We start from the raw sequence: 20,292 nt of genomic DNA on the forward strand, positions 1-20,292 counted from the left end.
TCTTTTAAATTTTTTGTCATGACTTACATATTGAATTTTTTTTAACAAGGTAAATTACTTTATTAATTTAGGGGTTTGTTGAGTGCTAAGGTAGCAGGGGTTGGAAACTATTTAAAGGGGTCTTCATTGAAGTGTGATCAGTCTACTTGCTAGCCATTGAGGCTGGGAAAGTCTTCTGCCTAACCAAAGGTTAAAAACTATAACCACCATATGGCAACATGTCATTAATGATTAATCCATTTATCAGTAACAACATAAAAATGCTATCAACTGGTTTTTTCTTTTGACTTTACCATCTCCATTGTAAATTAATGTGAGCTAATCGCCATTAATAGATCAAAACTATGGATATATTTGTCAATGAATCGGTTTTCATGAACAATAAGCAAGCCCAATAAATATATTAAAAAAACAAAATAAAATAAAATAACCACCAAATCATGTTTCTAATAAATTAAACAAGCAACTCACAAATGTAATTCTAAATAAATTAAAAGTTGCTTCAAAGAAACAATTTAGTTCCAAACAAGTTTTGAAGTTTCTAACTTCTTATAAAATTTGTTTTAGATATTCGACTATTGGATAAGTTCCAATAGTCAAGAGAATAGTGACCATAATTGCTAGAAATTAAGTTTTGCGAGCCATGGTCTTGGATCCACCATCATCCTTCTTATCACTATCTTTGTTTTCTGCTGCCATGAAGATCAAGAAAAATGCAATCCACATTTATATTATCACACTGCATCAATTTCAACGGCAAATAACAATTATGAGACCAAAAGCTAGAATCTTAAGCAAATGAAACATACCACTTTCACATCTTGCAAGGAACATTCTTAAATGGGGGTCGACCGGTAATCCCATAGCTTCATATGATGGATCATACACTTTGTTCGGGATAGCTTTGGACCTATGAATAGAATGTTCACCAACTTTTTTTTATAAAGAAGATACTATGAAAGAAAAAGTATCCAAATATTATTCAAAATTATGTTATGTTAATTTACATACAGGTGTTTAACATGTATTGTCTGTATATCTATGTGTATATATGTGTACTAACATACTTATAGGTACATACATACATATGTAGATAAACAAACACACACACACATATATCATTAGATAATTAATCTGCATGAATTCCAGATGCCAAGTTCAGGATAAGAATATTTATGATAAAATGACTACTTTATAGATAATATAATACCTTGAACCAGAAGCAGTAGGAACACTTTTGTTTTGGCCTTCATTGTTAGGAGTGTTTCGGCCTTCATTATCAAGACTCTTTTGACCTTGATTGCCAAGAGTGTTTGAGCCTTGATTTCTAGGACTCTTTGAGCCTTGATTGTCAAAAGTGTTTGACTCTTGATTCCCAAGACTCTTTGGACCTTGATTACCATGAGTGTTTTGGCTTTGATTGCCAGAACTATTTTCGTCTTGATTGCCTTGTCCGGGTAACATCCAATTGATGAAAGGAATCTTTGGGGGTGGGGGAGTGCTATCCTGCCTAGTCATTTTCCTCTACAGCAATATTAAACAATTTGGATGTTATTCAAGTGGAGGTTAAAGATGATGTGCAAATAACTACCCAAAAGAACCGTCAGATAGCAAGAATCAAGACTAATACTAGGTAAGAGATTTGGTACTCAGAAAGAACAAAATAAAATCAAAGAAACAAATTAAATACCTTATTAGGGTTGGTAGGAACAATGCCATCAAATTGAATAGGACTTGATATTCCTTTAGTGCTAGACCCAACTTCCTATTAAAAGATTTACATAAATATAAAGTTTTTAAAAAATATATGGACAGCAAAAGATATTTCTTGAATCGCCATGCTAGTATTTTCTTTTAATAGGTGCTAATCGCTAAAAATACATATTATGTCATACATACACGTCGAATTGGTAACTTTGCTGGTTGAAGTTGAGGAGTGCCATTTAATGGCATAAGTTGATTCAAAAATGTCTGGAATCCAAGTCCTTGAGACCTTTAACATGAAAAGATAATTAATATATTTAAATTATCTAAAATATAGGTGTTTAACATGTATTATATGTATATACATGTATTTATTAATACGCATGCATACATATACATATATATATATATATATATATATATATGAAACATTAGACATATCAGATAATTAATCTGCATGAATTCTAAATATCAAGTTCAGAATGAGAATATTATGATAAAATGACTGGTTTATAGAAAGCAAATACCTTGAACCAAAAGTAGTTGGATCACTATTGCTTCGGCATTGATTGCTGGGAGTGTTTCGGCTTTGATTCTCAAGATTCTTTACGCCTTGATTGTCAAGAGTGTTTGAACCTTGATTGCCAGAAGTGACTCGACCTTGATTCCCAGGAGTTTTTGGACCTTGATTGTCAGGATTGATTTGACTTTGATTGCCTTGTCCTAGTAACATCAAATTGATGAGAGGAAGCTTTGGGGGTGATGGAGTGCTATCTTGCCAAGTCATTTTCCTCTGCATCAAATATTAAATAATTTGGATGCTATTGAAGAGGGGGTTAAAAATGATGTGCAATTAACTACCCAAAAGGATTGTCAGATAACTAGAACAAAGAGTAATACTGGATAAAAGTTTTGGTATTTCAGAAAGAACAAAATAAAATCAAAGAAACAAATTAAATACCTTATCAGGATTGCTAGGAACAATGCCATCAAATTGAATAGGACTTGATTTTCCTTTAGTGCTAGACCCAACTCCGTGCTGAAAATAAATCATAAATATAAAGTTTTTAAAAAATATATGGACAGTAATAGATATTTCTTGAATCACCTAGATGCTAGTATTTTTCTTTTAAGAAAAACAAAGAAGAAAAGAAATGCTAATCACCAAAGATGCATATTTTGTCATACATACATGTCGGATTGGTAACTTTGCTTGTTGAAATTGTCGAGGAATGTCATCATACAAATGAGAATTATTTGATGCGATAGCTTGATTCAACAATACTTGGAATCCGAATCCTTGTGACCTTTAAATGGAAAAGAAAATTAATATATTTAAATTTAAATTACCTCAAACTTAAAAAGCTAATGAAAAATATATACAGTAAAGTTAAGATATAACAATCTAAATGGTTTTGATTGTAATTGAAATTTTTATTTGTAACTACAATCTCATTAGAAAATAAAAAACAATCCTACAGAAAATGGATAATTTTGAGAAAGTTTCGAATAAAATATATATATGGAGAGAAAATAAGAGAATGGTGGTTCTAACAAAGAACAAAACAAAAAGGTTGGAGGATCCAACTCCAAGATATAATTTAGTATTTTTTTAAAAAAAAAAAAGATAAAAGAGTACTCAATTGCACACACATTATACATTAACAGTTAAATGTGCTATTACATGAAAAAGATATCCATTATTCAGCTTCGTATATAAAAATAAAATATGATTCATTGATAAAGTTTATAAAATTAAACAAAAAAAAAGGTAAAGATTTTAATACCCCAATGCGGTAGCAGGTTCAGGTTTAGTTATCTGAGAAGAAGGCTGGCAATTAATCCAGTTTGTGCTGGCCAAAGAGGATCCACTCATCCAATTTCCTTGCTGTGTCTATACAAATGAATAATAGAAAGGAAGGAAAGTGTTAGTGTCATTTATAATTATTTCCTATACCTATTTCTAAAACTTCAAAATCCACATATAGATTATCATTTCCTATACTTATTTCCTCCTGTTGTGCCCCTACTTTTCAAAAAAAGATAATAAAAGAAAAGAATTTTTTTTAATATTGCAATAATAAAAATTTGAACATATCACAAACGTATTTAAAAATATTGTCACATATGCATTAAGTTATAATTAAAAAGATTAGTAAATTAACGAAATTATGAAATATGCACGTGTCAATGACATAAATAAACATAAAATCCAAGTTATAAGTATTGTAATACCTTAATTGAGTTGTAAATAGAAGGCAAAGTTCCTGCTTGTTGCAAAGGAGGAGAAGTGAGTAGTGAATGGATTCTAGGGCTTGTTGCAGGACTTGTTCCAAAAATCTCTTCGTTTCTGGCATTATATCACAAAGTTTAGCTTACTTAAAAAGTGGGGGAAATAAAAAGGTTTTTAATTATCCAAGATAAAGAGTATGCACCTTTCAGCCATATATATAGATGCTGGGGATTGATTAAGATGTTGGTTACCATCTGGTTGATTTACTCCAGATTTGTTGCTTTCGTCTGCTCCTGCTTTGTCAGCTTTTCCTTCCATATCCTCCTGATATTATGTATTCATCCATAACTTATACAAATACACAATAAAGTATGAATGTTGATAAAACATTTCTTGAACGTAAATTTAAGGGTACTAAGTTTCATTATATTCTTAAATTAATCTTTATGGATTTAAATATTGTTAAATTAGATATAAATCTTATCAACCTTTAAATTTCAGTTGGTTATGGGCTTATGAAGGCATTACCTGCGAATCAGCCTTTAGTTTTACTGCCTCTTCAGCAGATGCTGCCGCTGCAATATTATCTTCGGTTGACATAATGAAATATGAAATAGACTTAAAGTTCCTATAATCATCAGAGGTAGTTCAAATGAACAAGTAATTATATTGATTTTAATAATATGCTTCATTTACAATAAATTAACAACTCACGAAATCAGTTTAAATCTGAAAATCATCTATTAAAAAATAAGTATGTCGACATTGGGAAATACAATATAAAAATCTAGATGTTAATTTCAATAAAAGCTACCTATATACCTCAAGATTTGGTAGTGGACTCTATGATTGTCACAGAGTAGAAGCAAAATAATTAAGTTGGGGAATTGTAATTAAGCAAAATACATATAAAGATATGTAGGAAATGTGTGATTGTGTGTTTGGCAATTGTAATTGAAAGAATCTTACCACCTTTCTTGTATGCTTAGGCAACTTCACGAATTGAGTTAATACACCTGTATGATGTACACAAAAGGGAAATGAAAAGAATATATAACAATGAAAAAGACTAAGAAATCAATCATGAAATACATAATAAAAGTTAGACTTTATCTCCTATAAAGATAATGACCTCTTGTTCTTAGAAAGGAGGTTAAGGCATGAAATGGGAGAACGCTACAAAAACAACATCTAAATCATGAAAGAAATTTATTCTATAAACTGGCAACAGAATTTTGCTACTTTAGTCTCACCATGTCTACGATTGACATATATATAAGATAATTAAAGCTAACTTTGTGCTCTAATAAATCTACCTGTGTATTTTTACACCATTAATTGTATTAAGTAAGCACTGAGTAATCATAGTAAAGTGGTTGCATTAGTATGAAAACTGTAGAGTTACAAGTGAAAGAGATTTTTCTTATCTATACTATGTTATGACAATAATAAATCTATACATAATTACAGATTTCTCATTCATTCTGTATGTAAACTAACATTAAAGCAATCATAAATCTAAACGTAACTATAAAAAATATATATATATATATTTTGTAAAATCATTCTTCATACTAACCTTTTCACAGAGAAAGAAGAAGCTACCACCTTTTAATCTATAAAAGATTGATGGGGTTGTTTCTTTTTAATCTATATAAATATAGTAAGATCGCTCAATTATGGTAAAAACTTAATCATGATTTTACAATAACTTTAAATAGCCAAATGAATGCTAGATAGATTTTCTTTCCTTTTATTATATTCAAACTGATCCACACATAGCTCTAAATTTTGGAAAGTTTTACAAAATATCCTAAAACGATAAATATGAATTTGAACAAGCCAATAATTTGAAATGGTTGGTAGCAAGATAGCAAATTACAGGTAGCAACAGATTAATAATTATAATGTTTATTTTTAATGTTTTAGTGGTCCAATAAATGCCAATTTGTAAAATTTAAGCACAATTTTATCTAAAAAAAATGTATTTCATATCCTTCTCATAATTTCTTTAACAAAGATATATATTATTATATATATATTACTTATTACTAAGAACTTTTCATAACTTTCTTTCTGTTAAGTAAAAAATATGTCATTAAACCATTAATGACAAATCGTTTTTTTTTTTTTATAAAAANATATATTATTACTTATTACTAAGAACTTTTCATAACTTTCTTTCTGTTAAGTAAAAAATATGTCATTAAACCATTAATGACAAACGTTTTTTTTTTTTTTTTAAAAAAATCAGCAACAACGTAATAATGTCATCATTTTTTTTCTTTTGAATTCACTATTGATGTATTTTCAAAATAAAAGGTTATGTTACATAGTGTGATATAGTGTGACTATTGGATTGCAGGTGGTTTTTTCATGTAAACAGTTATATTTCTTAGTAAAATGACATGTTGGAAAAACACCTATAAATCCAAAAGTTATGAAACAACTGGAAAAACATTACAGCTAAAAAATTTGGATATGAAAAGTTATCTTTTTATATTATAACTCAAAGAATATATTTTATGGAATGAATAGTTATCCTTTCATACAGTAATTATTGAAACAATATTTTTATCCAAAGATTATGTCTTGCAAAATATAGAGGTCTTTTTAAGACAAAGAAATGCCTTGATGAAAGGGTTATATCCTTGAGAAAAGACACTTGCAAGCTTATATAAAGGACTTGTTGCCAACCATTTTGACATGCCAAAAATAAGGAAAATAAGAGCAGAAAAATCAAGATTAGAGAAGTGTTATGTTCTAAAAATTAACATAAACACTCGAACTCCAATCATCTACAAAAGGAATCCAATTTCCTTATAATCTCCTTGCTATAAAAAGTAGACTCTTAGAGTATCAAATACAACTTTGCAAACTCTTGGGTGTATCTAACAATCTACTCTCGTAAAGTGTAAGATGAAGTTAGACATTGGCTTTGTTGTATCTTTAAGGCTACTCGCTTAGTTTCCCTTTGCACACTGAGTTGTAAGGGTGAAATAAGTCTCAAAGATAGCATCTATTGAAAGGCTCGCATTGAAGTCAATTTTGTCGATTTCTTGAATTTCATCTAAACGCTATATGCACCAACAATTTTAAGCCTTGTGTTTTGTGGTGTTGGAATTCAATGGCTCCCCTAAAAGAGATATAACAATGTCAAGCTAGACTGTTTTAAAGGAAGAAACTTTATTCGTTGACAAAAATTAGACCAATTTGATGGTAGCAAGGAAAGTGACAAAATGGTTACTCATCGGATTATAAGATAAGTTTTCTTTCCTTATTTGATTTGTATGATATTGTATTTGATATGCATAGAAAACGTATATTGGTTGGAAAGAAAGATTTTGTTATATTCATATATGATCTTGATATGGATGAGATTATTGTTGTGTCTTCTATAATTGACATACTTCTCCCATCATGGAGAAACACTAAGAAAATTCTAAAGTATAAGAAAGAGAACATGTCTCTCAAGAATGTTGGATATCATCTTCAAAAAAAAAAAGATTGTTGCAACCAAGATGAAGTCACAAACAAGATGAGAAGGATAAGGATTTTAAAGTAAACCATCTTGAGTCGATGAAGGTCCATATGATGGAAGACACAATGTATGAGTATGTGGCATTCTTATTATACATTAAGGTATAATGATATCAATATATAAATACCATCAAAGTCTAAGTGATAAGTGGACATTTGGCAATCCTATTATACATGAGGTATAATGGTGTCAATATGTAAATTTAATATCTTGGTATATGGTGGATTTTTATTTTATCATCGAAGGCATAATAGTGCAAAATAGATATTCAATATCTTTGACATGGCATTTCTATTGTGTAATAAAGGTACAATGGTGCTTGCATAAACATATATCTTGATGTATTAATTTGACATTCCAATTGTATATCAAGGTACAATGGTGTCAATTGAGAAAGAAGAAGATGCGTGTAAGCTTGTAAAGTCTTCGTATGAATTAGAACAAGCATCTAAAAACAATAACATCAAAGTTTGATGAGGTTGTGCTAGCTAATGGCTATAAGATTAATCAATTTGACAAATGTATCTATAGTAAGTTCCCTAATAGTGAAGGTGTTATCATTTGTCTATATGTGGATGATATGTTAATCTTTGGTACCAATTTGAAATAAGTGGAAGACACAAAAAGTTATTATCAAAGAATTTTGACATAAGAGATATGGGTGTGACAAATGTTATTCTTAGTATAAGAATAATGAGAGACAATAATGGCCTAACATTGTCTCAATTTTATTACATTCAAAAGATTGTAATGAAGTATAATAAGTCAAATTATACGCCAATGTTTACGCTTTATGATTCTAATTTAAGGTTAGTACCTAACAAAGAAAAGCCAATAACACAAAATGAATATGGAAAGGTTGATTGGATGTCTAATGTATACAATACTGTGTACAAAGCTGCATATTGCATTTGCAATTAGAATGCTAAGTTGCTTACAAGTAATCCAAGTAAAGAACATTAGTATGTTGTTCATAAAATTTTAAGGTACTTAAAGAGTACAATGAATTATGATATTTGTTATTCAGGTTTTCTCTTGATTTTATAAGGGTATACAGATGCTAGTTGGAACTCAAATAGAATGGATCATACTTTTATGATTGGTTGAATTTTTACAATTGATGAGGGTAGCATCTCTTGGGGTTCGAGGAAACAATCTTGTTAAGCGGACTTCATCATGACAGTTGAAGTCATAGCTTTAGCATTTGCCATCCAATAAACGGAATGATTGAGAGATTTATTTTATGAAAATTCATTGTAGCCTAAACCAATGGCACCAATGTCAATACATTGTGACAATGAACCAATGGTGTCAAAGGCATATAATCAAGCTTACAATGAAAAGAGTTAATATAATGAACTTCGATATAGCATTGTAAGACAAAGAATTAGTAATGGTATAGTCACTATAAGTTATGTGAAGTTTTGTGAAGTTTTGTGAAAATTTAGTAGATTCGTTTACCAAATGTCCAAAAAAAGATTTGGTAATAAAAACTTCAAAAGGGATGAGTCTCAAGCCTATTAACTAAATCTCTGATGATGGGAGCTCACCTCGATGCTTGTGGTCGACCTAGAAGTCTTGGGTATTAACCATTCTACCACTTGGATGATTGCAAGCACTAATTTATATTTTCCATTCCAAGGTGTATAGTGCTTGGTTCCTATAATGTGTAAGGTAAGGTTGAACAAAAGTTCTTAATGGACTCATAACACATATGTTGAAGTATTATAATTACATGGTACTTCCAATAAAGCCTACCTTTGTGAGTGGAAGTGTGACTACTTTTAGGAGCTAAAGGTTTGATTTTGACAGCACTCATGAATGGATGCAAAACACAAGGCCATAAAAACATGTTGGCAAAACTAAATACAAAGTGAGCAAGGAAGCTTGCTTGTATTTAATGGCCCAACTAGTCAAATGAAGAATTGATGGTTTAATACTTGGTCAACCACTCAATTTAAACTAGAACCAATCATATTTATGCATAAGATTAGCAAACCTGTTGGTATTTGAAAATTTTGAAAACAGTGGTGGATTGTTGGTGTATTTTTAAAATAAAAAGTTATGTCACATAGTGTGACTATTAGATTGTAGGTAAGATTTTCATGTGATTAGTTATGTCCCTTAGTAAAGTAACATGTTGAAAAAACATTTTTAAATCTAAAGGTTATAAGACAGTTGGAAAAACACTACAACTCAAAAGTTTGGATATGAAAAGTTATCTTTTCATATTGTAACTCGAAGCTTATGTCTTATAGGATGAATGGTTGTCCTTTCATAAAGTAATTATTGAAATAATACATTTATCCAAAGATCGTGTCTTGCAAAATACAGAGGTATCTTTAAAACAAAGAGATGCCTTAATGAAAAGGTTGTATCCTTGAGAAAGGACACTTGCAAGCTTATATAAAAGACTTGTTACCAACCATTTTGGCACATTAAAAACAAATAAGACAACAACAGAAAAACTATGATCAAGAGAAGTGTTATGTTCTAATATTAACATAAATACTCGAGTTCCTATCATCTATCAACAGAATCCAAATTCCTTATAATCTCCTTGTTGTAGAAAGTAGAATCTAAAGTTTAACAACTTTGCAAATCCTTAAGTGTATTTAGTGGTCTACTCTCGTAAATTGCAAGACGAAATTAAATGTTGGCTTTATTATATTTCTAGGGTTATTTGCATAATTCCTCTTTACATACCAAGTGATGAGGGCGAAATAAATTTCAAAGATAGCATCTATTAAAAGGCTCGTCTTAAAGTCAATTTTATCAATTTTTTGAATTCCATCAAAACCTCATATACAACAACATTTACCATCTCTATTATAAATTAATTGGAGCTGATTGCATTAATAAATCAAAATGATGGAAATTTTTGTCAAGACTCGTTTATCACGAGCTATAAGCAAGCCCAATAAATAAATAAAAAAACAAAAATAACCACCAAAATAAACATAAAAGTTTTACCATACTTCAAACAAATTAAACAAACAACTCACGAATGTAGTTCTAAACAAATTCAAAGTTGCTCCAAAGAAACAATATAGTTCCAAACAAGTTTTGAAGTTTCAACCTTCATATAAGATTTGTTTTGGATATTTGATAATATCTGAAAGTCGAGAGAATTGTGACCATAATAGCTAGAAATTAAGTTTTGGGTGCCATGGTTTTTGATCCACCATCATCCTTCTTATCACTATCTTTGTTTTCTGCTGCCATGAAGATCAAGAAAAAATGCAATCCACATTTATATTATGCACTGCATTAATTTCAATAGCAAACAACAAATATGAGACCAAAAACTACAATGTTAAGCAAATGAAACGTACCATTTTCATTTCTTAAAAGGAAACATCTTAAATGGGGATCGATGGGTAATCCCATAGCTTCATATGATGGATCATACACTGAGTTCAGGATAGCTTTGGATCTATGAATAAAATGTTCATCAATTTTTCTTTTTTAAAGTGATACCATGAAAGAAAAAGTATTTAAATATAACTTAGAATCATGTTATGTTAATTCAAATTTAAGTATTTTTGACATGTAATATTTGTGTATCTAGATGTATGTATTTGTGTGTTAACATATTTATATATATTTATATATATAGACAAACAAACACAAACACAAACACATTCACATATAATTATATATAACATCGGACACATTAGACAATTAATCTGCATGAATTCTAGATACCAAGTTCATGATAAGAATGTTATGATAAAATGACTAGTTTATAGGTAACATAATACCTTGAACCAGAAGTAGTAGGAACACTATTGTTTGGGCCTACATTGCCAGGAGTGTTTCGATCTTGATTTCCAGGACTCTTTTGGTCTTGATTGCCGAGAGTGTTTAGGCCTTGATTTTCAGGAGTCTTTGGGTCTTGATTGACGGGAATGTTTTGGCCTTGATTCTCAAAACTCTTTGGGCTTTCACTGCCAGGACTCTTTGGGCTTTGAGTCTCAGGACTCTTAGGGCTTGGATTATCAAGTGTGTTTGGGTCTTGATTACCAGGACTGTTTTGGTCTTGATTGCCAAGACTGTTTTTGCCTTGATTGCCTTGCCTTGGTAACATCCAATTGATGAAACGAAGCTTTGGGGGTGGTGGAGTGCTATCTCGCCAAGTCATTTTCCTCTACAACAATATTGAACAATTTGGATGCTATTTAAGTAGGGGTTAAAGATGATGTGCAAATAACTAGCCAAAAGAACTGTCCGATAACTAGAATCAATAGTAATTTTTAAAAGAAATAAAAATTAAAAACAAGAGTAATTCTGGGTAAGAGATTTGGTATTCAGAAAGAACAAAATAAAATCAAAGAAACAAATTGGATACCTTGTTAGGGTTGTTAGGAACAATACCATCAAATTGAATAGGACTTGATACTCCTTCAGTGTTGGACCTAACTCCCTATTAAAAAATTTAAATAAATATTAAACTTTTTTAAAAAAATTTATGATCAGTAATAAATATTTTTTGAATCACCATGCTAGTATTTTACTTATAAAAAAAAAGAAAGAAGAAAAAGAAATGCTATTTAAATAATACTATGCATATTTTGTTATACATACACGTCGGATTGGCAACTTTGCTCGTTGAAATTGATGAGGAGTGTCATCATTCAAATGAGAATAATTTGATGTCATAACTTGATTCAAAGATGCTTGGAATCCATATCCTTGAGACCTTTAAAAGGAGAAGAAAATTACTATATTTAAATTTAAATTATCTCAAACACAAGTGTTTAATATGTATTGTCTCTGTATTTATATGTATATATGTGTATTATCATACTTAGATACATATATAAATACATAAATATATATATATATATTATATTCCTACATATATATATATATATAAATGTAACATTGGACATCATTAAATAATTAATCAGCATAAATTCTATATACCAAGTTCAAGATAAGAATGTAATGATAAAATGACTAGTTTATAGATAACATAATACCTTGAACCAGAAGCAAGAGGAACACTATTGTTTTGGCCTTGGTTGCCAAGAGTGTTCAGGTCTTGATTGCCAAAAGTGGTTAAGCCTCGATTCTCAGGACTTTTTAAGCCTTCATTGCCAGGAGTGTTTGGGTCTTGATTGGTCAGACTGTTTCGACCTTGATTGCCTTGTCCTAGCGTCATCAAATTGATGAAAGGAAGCTTTGGGGGTGGTGGAGTGCTATCTTGCCAAGTCGCTTTCCTCTATATAACATATTAAAAAATTTGGATGCTATTCAAGTGGAGGATAAAGATGATGTGCAAATAACTACCCAAAAGAACAACTAGATAACTAGATACAAGAGTAATACTGGGTAAAATGTTTTGGTATCACAGAAAGAATGAAATAAAATCAAAGAAACAAATTAAATACCTTATCAGGGTTAGTAGGAACAATGCTATCAAATTGAATAGGAACTGATTCTCCTTTAGTGCAAGACCCAACTCCCTATTAAAAATTTTTCATAAATATAAAGTTTTAAAAATATATAATATGGACGGTAATAAACATTTCTTGGATCACCATGCTAGTATTTTTCTTTTAAGAAAAACAAACGAAGAAAAGGAAATATTAATTACTAAAGATGCATATTCTGTCGTATATACGTACTTGGTGGATTGGCATCTTTGCTGGTTGAGGTTGAGAAGGAGTGTCACCATACAAATGAGAGTTTTTTGATGCTATAACTTGATTCAATAATGCTTGGAATCCGAATCTTTGTGACCTTTAATAGGAAAAGAAAATTACTATATTTAAATTTAAATTATCTCAAACTTAAAAATCTAATGAAAAATATATATACAGTAAAGTTATAACATAACAATCATAATGAGAATGGAAAATGAGTAATTTGAATTGTATTTGAAATTTCTATTTGTAATTATAAACTCATTAGAAAATAGATGAGAATGGATAATTTTGAGAAACTTTCGATGATTATATATATATATATGGAGAGAAAGTAAGAGAGTGGTATACATTAGCAGTTACATGTGCTATTACTTGAAAAATATATAAATTATTCAGTGCGGTAGATAAAAGTAAATTATAATTCACTCATAAGAGTTTATAAAATTAAAAAAAAAAAGAAAGGTAAAGATTTTAATACCCCAATTCAGTAGCTACATGAGGAGAGGGCTCCCAATTAATCCAGTCGGTGTAAGCCAAAGAGGATCCACTGATCCAGTTTTCTTGTTGTGTCTATACAAAGGAATAATGGAAAGGAAGGAAAGTGTTGGTATCATATATAATTATTTCCTGTACCTTTTCTAAAACTTCAAAAAATCCATATATAGATTGTCATTTGCAAATGTTTGGAGAAGGATGGAAAATAAACCTCTTGTGGAAGAAGGTAGTCATTAGAAGCTTCAAGAGAGTTGTTCAAATTTCCAATTGAGTGACCACTACTTAATGTACTACCTTGATTTGGTGTTTCCGTTGATGGAGGCCTAATTAATTAACAAGAAAGAAACAAAGAAATATTTTGATTCATGCATCATATATATCAAGGAAAAGAGAACTAAGAATTATTGTTGAAAGTGTAGGAGAAGTGATTGTTGCTGTATATATGCCTAATTATTTAATTAGGATACTTAAGCAAATATGGCATACAGAAACATATGTTCAGCATGAAAAACACTTTCTGTTGAAGTATGATCATTGACATTAATGTCTTGCTCATGACTGAGTGATTGAGAGCTTTCACGACGGGGCGGCTTCTTTGCCTGTCACAACATTAAGTATACTTTAGTTGTTAGATATAAAAAGGAAAGAAGTTTTTCTATGCACACACATGCATGGATCCCATTTTTATATGCATTCATCCATAACTTATACAAATATACAATAAAGTATGAATGTTGGTAAAACATTTCTTGAACGTAAATTTAAGGATTACCTTAAATTAATCTTTTATGGATTTAAATATTATTAAATTAGATATAGATCTTATCAACCTTTAAATTCAGTTGGTTATGGGCTTATGAAATTAGGCACTACCTGCGAATCAGCATCTTCGGTTAATGCCTCCTCAACTAATGCTGCAGCTGCAGTATCATCTTCGGTTGACATAATGAAATATGAAACAGACTTAAAGTTCCTATAATCATCAAAGGTAATTAAAATGGACAAGTAATTATTAGAAAAAAAATTTGCCAGTAACATAATTATTAGAAATATTTTCAATATACAAATAAAGATATGTATGAAATGTGTGATTGTGAGTTTTGTAATTGTAATTGAAAAAATCTTACCACTTTTCTTGTATGCTTAGGCGACTTCACGAATTGGGTTAATCCACCTTCAATCCTGTATGAAGAATACGAAAGGGAAATGAAAAGAATATATATGTGCTGTAGAAATTTATAACAACGAAAGAAAACTAAGAAAATAATCATGAAATACATAATAAAAGTTGGACTTTACCTCCTGTAAAGATTTTGGCCTCTTGTTCTTAGAAAGCTACAAAAACTATATCTAAATCATGAAAGAAAATTATTCTACAAACCGGCAACAGAATTTTGCTTCTGTAGTCTCACCATGTCTGCGATTGACATATATAAAATAATTATGGCTAACTTTATCCTCCAATAAATCTACCTTTGTATTGAGCAATCAAAGTGTATGAAAAGTGTAAAATTACCAGTGAAAGAGATTTTTCTTGAGTATCTAAACTATGTTATGACAATATAATAAGCTATACATAATCATAGATTTTCCATTCATTCTGCATGTAAACTAACATTACAATAAATCTAAACATAGTTGTCAAATATAAAACTTTTTTTTTTTTGCAAAATCACTTTTCTTACTAACCTTTCAAGAGACAAAGATGACCTTTTAAGAGACAAAGACGACGATACCACCCTTTAATCTAAAAAAGATTGATGGGGTTGTTTCTTTTTAATCTATATAAATATATTAAGAATGACTCAATTATGGTAAAAACCTAATCATGATTTTGACATAACCTTAAATAGCCGAATGCATGCTGGATGGATTTTTTTTCCTTTTATTAAATTTAAACTGATCCACACACGGCTCTCAATTTTGGAAGGTTTTACAAAACATTCTGGATTGATGAATATCAATTTGAACAAGCCAATAATTTGAAATGGTTGGTAACAAGATAGCAAATTAAAAGTAGCAACAGATCAATTATTATAATGTTTATTTTTAATGTCTTTAGTGGTCCAATAAATACCAACTTGTAAAATTTAGGCACAATTTTATCCAATAAAATTAAGTTCAGCTTATTTTTTTTTATTTTTATATCTAAATTCTTCTCACAATTTGTAAAAAAATATATTATTAAATATATCTAAAACCTTTCCATAACTTTCTTTCTCTTCAACCAAAAATACTTTTTCTCTACTTTAAATGTTCAATATAAAACCAATGCATGTTGTGGAATGGCTTAATGCTTTCCAGAAATTAGCGTGTAGGTCTTCTGTTTAGGTCAAATAATTAATAACTATGAATTGTAATGGAAAAATGAAAAGAAAAAAGAAATTCTAATAGAATTAAAAAAGTATGAACACATGACTCGTGAATAAATAAAGAATAAAATAAAAGTTAGAGAAATTATTCGAAAATGAAGAAGAAAATATACAAAATTTGATAATAAAGGTAGGAAAAGCTCATTAAGAAAATGTTGACAATACATGACATTGAAATTAATCTATACTGTTAGCTTTAACAATTGACCTTAATCTTTGAAATTACTTAAACAAATGATCAAAATTACAAAAATATGTTCTTCAAGTGTATTTTAAGTCCCCATGAAATTTGTAGTATGGACAAGTTTAAATGTCAAAATGATTCAAAAACAAGACTTTCAAGATATGAGTATCGATGCATTTAAGATAGCAATCATTATATTTGAAAGTATCGATACCTAGCATGAAAGTATCCATACCTTTTAAACAGAAACTATTTTTTTTTTGAATAAAACAGAGACCATTCTATTTAAAAAGTATCAATACCTAGCGAGAAAGTATCAATACATTTTTTATAGAAATCATTTTGTCTTAAAAGTATCGATACCTAGCAAACAAGTATCGATACCTCATTCATATTTTGCATCATGTATTGATACTAACCCTTATGTCTCGATAACTTGCTATATGAGGAGTCAAAGATTAGAAGTCAACTTCAAAAGTGTTGATATCTAGAAGAAAAGTATCGATATATTTCAAACAGAAAGCATTCTAACTTGAAAGTATCGATACCCTAGTGGGAAGTCTTGATACCCAAAAAGCTCAAGAGGCAAAGTATTGAAACTCGAGCAAAACTTATCGAGATACCTCAAGATAGAAAGCGCAAGAAAGACACAAATAACGGCTATATTTCATACAAATTAATTCAAACGGACCCTAAGGACTTCCATACTATAAATACAAGTTTTCAACTACGTTTGACATAATGAGAAGGCACTGAAAAACATTCCTTCGAGCAGAGAACCAGAATCATCCTCAAAATCATCAAATTCTCTCTTTCACTTTTATATCTTTTCATTGTATCAATCATTGAGCTTTGACTTTCTTCATTCCTTTGTGATATACTTTGTAAACCTTTTGTGCTCACTAAAACTATTAGCCTTCTAAAGGCATTAAAGCTTTCATATTTTCACTCTTGTATTGAATTAAAAAGTTCTACCTTAACCTCCAAAAAGTATTGTTGTTTGGTTATACCTTAACTATAGAAAAGGTAGAGGAGTTGAGTCTTAGCCTTTGAAAAGACTAGTGTAAAGGTTGCACCTGATCTTTAAAAGACACAATGGATTCTAAATTTTTTAGCAAACTAAGAAAAAGAACGTAAGCAAAGAGGTCGAAACTCTATAAAATAATCGTCTCATGCTTTTCTTCCTTCTAACTATACTTGTTATTTTCAAATTTTAATTTCTTTAAAAGATTTTCTTTACTTGTGATAGTTCTCAATCAAAACGATTTTTCAAAAAGTAAAGCTTCTTAAGTTTTAAACTTAGAAAATTTTTTAAATATTCAATTTACCCCCTGTTGAATATCTTTATATTGAGCTTACAAATCTAATAATTGGTATCAGAGCTTTAGTCTCAAGCTTATAGATTTAATCACCTTGGGAAAGATCCTATAAAGCTAAAAATCATGGCTTTGCAACCTACGACAACTCCACTAGGTGAAGGTCCATCTTTGGTAAGACTTCCTCTCTTTTCTAGTGAAAACTATATCTGTTGGAAGAAAATGATAGAAATGTTCATTCAAGCACATGACATTGATGTATGGAATATTGTCTTAGAAGGTCTCCATATGCCAACTAAGAGTGTCAAAGGAAGGCTAGTAGTCAAGTCTATGAGGGAATGGAATGAGAGAGACAAAAAGTTAGTATAACTTAATGCCAAAGCCATCAGCACCCTTTATTATGCTTTAGGTGCTGACGAATTCAATAGGATATTAATGTGTGAGAATGCAACGGAAGTTTGGGACACCTTAGAAACCCTTCATGAGGGAACTAACCAAGTTGAAGAGTCCAAAATAAGCTTACTTACCCTTGTTTAGGATGAAAGATGGAGAATCGATAAACTAAATTTACAATAGGTTTACAAACACTGTTGTAAGATTGAAAGCATTAAGGAAACATTTCCCAAATGCTCAATTAATGAAGAAGCTACTCTATAATCTGTCTAAGTCTTGGGGTATCGGTAAAGTTTTGAGGGACTTCAATGGTAGGGTCTGTAGAATGAGAAAAATTATGAGCCAATTACGTGCTGCCACATGAACTTGATGATGTCATGACCAAGTAATTAATTATAAAATAACTAATTAATTAATTTATTGGTTGGATTGTTTTAAAGACACATAGTTGAACCAATTCACTTATGTGTCATATATTTATCCCTTGAGATAATTTGAAGATAATATTTAAATTGGACCAATCAAAACTTAGTTGTTGGGCATCCAATTTGTCTCTAAATAAATCAATGTAATTTAGAGAAAATATTCATACTTTTGATCAATCAAAATTTAATTATTGGTCATTAATTTATGTCTAATAATTATATTAATTTAGAGATAAAAATCAAATTAAATTATTTAATTTATCTCTAAATAAATTAAGATAATTTAGAGATAACACCTAACTTTGGCCAATCAAAATTCAAGGAATTAAAGTCCGGCCAATCAAAAGACTTTTAATGAGTCATAATAATTTATCTCTAAATAAATTAAAATAATTTAGAGATAATTGAAAAAGACTACATTCTCATCAAAGTTTCCCACCTAGCATTATAAATAGGGGCTCCTTCAAGCCATTTTCATTCATTTGGAAGCATTCGAAGATTGGGAGGCATTCAAAGATTGAGAGCATTTCAGAGATCAAGAAGAGTAAAAGATTTTTGAAGTGAAGATTAAGCAGCAGCGAAGTTCATGATTCAGATTGAGCAGCAACGAAGTTCGTAATCAAGATCAAAGCATCAACAACGAAGTTCGTGATCAAGATCAAGTCATCAAGATAAGTTCGTGATCAAGTCATCAAGCAAAGTTAAGTGTTCGTGATCAAGATTAAGTGGTAAAGACCCTTGAATTCGTGATCAAGATCAAGTCATCAAGATAAGTTCGTGATCAAGTCATCAAGCAAAGTCGTAAAAGACCCTTAAAGCCAAGATCAAGCGAAGTTCATGATTAAGACTAAGTCCGAGTTCGGGGCTCTTGAAGACGAAGCGAAGAAATTAATCAAAGGAATTTCCAAAGATTATCACTCACATCATCAAATATTTAATATTTGTCTTATAATTTTTAAGTTAAGAAATTTTGAAGAGAAATTTGTGCGTACATGGTCATGTTGTAGTTCTCCAAATTTGACGGATGAGGGATGCTAACATGGTGGAATTGTTAGCTGTTAAAGAAGCTTTTCTCCTTGTTGTTGCCTCCTTATGGGTTAATTAATTCTTTTGATCTGATTATTGAATCCGATTCCATGGATGCAATTAAATGGACCTCTTCTCCTAACGAAGCATAGTGGCACTTGGTGCATATCATCCTTCCGATTGAGTCTTTTAAATCTCAAATTTAACTCTTTAGCAGACTACCTTGCCAAAGATGATGTGAGGCGTGACCATCATCTTATAATGCTCTCTTAATCTCTGAGTGTTCTGCTAATGTTTGTTTTCTGTTGAGTTTTCGTTTTTCTTGTTTCTCATGGCGCCATTCTGATTTTTCTAGTTCCCTTTGTGCTTGTTGTCTATGAAATCCCTATCATGTTTTATCTTTCTATTCTTCTTCTTTTGGGTTTGCCTTCTTTGTGCTTCTGCGTTTTTGTTTTCTTCTTCCCCTTTGCTACTCAAGTTCTTTGTCTGATTTTGCTCTGATGAGCTCTCTGATAATTGTGCTGCATCTTCACTTCAAGCTTGTTGTTTTGTGCTCTGTTCTGAAGGATTTGACTTTTGGCTGGTTGCTTTAGGGGACCTCTGACTGGCTGCTTTGTGCTCTGCTCTTTCTCAATTTTGGTGGGGGATGTTTTTCTGTTGTTCTTTGGCCAGTTTTTGTTTCACATTTTTCTGATGTCTGTTTGTTCCGATCCTGGCCATTCACTGGTGGGCTATGTTTATTTTCGTCTGTTTAGTATTTGTTTTATGAGGTGAATCTTCATTGCCTCTTTATAAATATATCTCACCTTTGAATATATATATATTTGAATCTAGAAATAAAGGAATGAGAGGTATTCATAATTAGCCTAACATTTTTTTTTTGAAAGATATAATTAGCCTAACATTTGTATAGTGATTTCTACTATTTGATAAGTAATCTGTAAAGAAA

General features: G+C 30.3%; 1 protein-coding gene across 1 annotated transcript; it reads right to left on the reverse strand.

The window, feature by feature from the left end:
* On the reverse strand, positions 628 to 14,572 carry LOC18599411 (S-antigen protein). The gene is made up of 18 exons (XM_018121015.1): positions 14,501 to 14,572; positions 14,114 to 14,226; positions 13,839 to 13,950; positions 12,875 to 12,949; positions 12,464 to 12,705; positions 12,066 to 12,180; positions 11,830 to 11,904; positions 11,243 to 11,628; positions 4,466 to 4,565; positions 4,140 to 4,261; positions 3,940 to 4,054; positions 2,666 to 2,743; positions 2,232 to 2,497; positions 1,900 to 1,993; positions 1,691 to 1,765; positions 1,211 to 1,524; positions 810 to 910; positions 628 to 692 (listed from the first exon to the last, which is right to left on the reverse strand). The coding sequence occupies exons 1-18, from the start codon at positions 14,570 to 14,572 to the stop codon at positions 628 to 630; spliced, it is 2,520 nt and encodes an 839-aa protein (XP_017976504.1).

The sequence above is a fragment of the Theobroma cacao genome, chromosome 5 (assembly GCF_000208745.1).
Source record: "Theobroma cacao cultivar B97-61/B2 chromosome 5, Criollo_cocoa_genome_V2, whole genome shotgun sequence".
Lineage (NCBI taxonomy): Eukaryota > Viridiplantae > Streptophyta > Magnoliopsida > Malvales > Malvaceae > Theobroma > Theobroma cacao.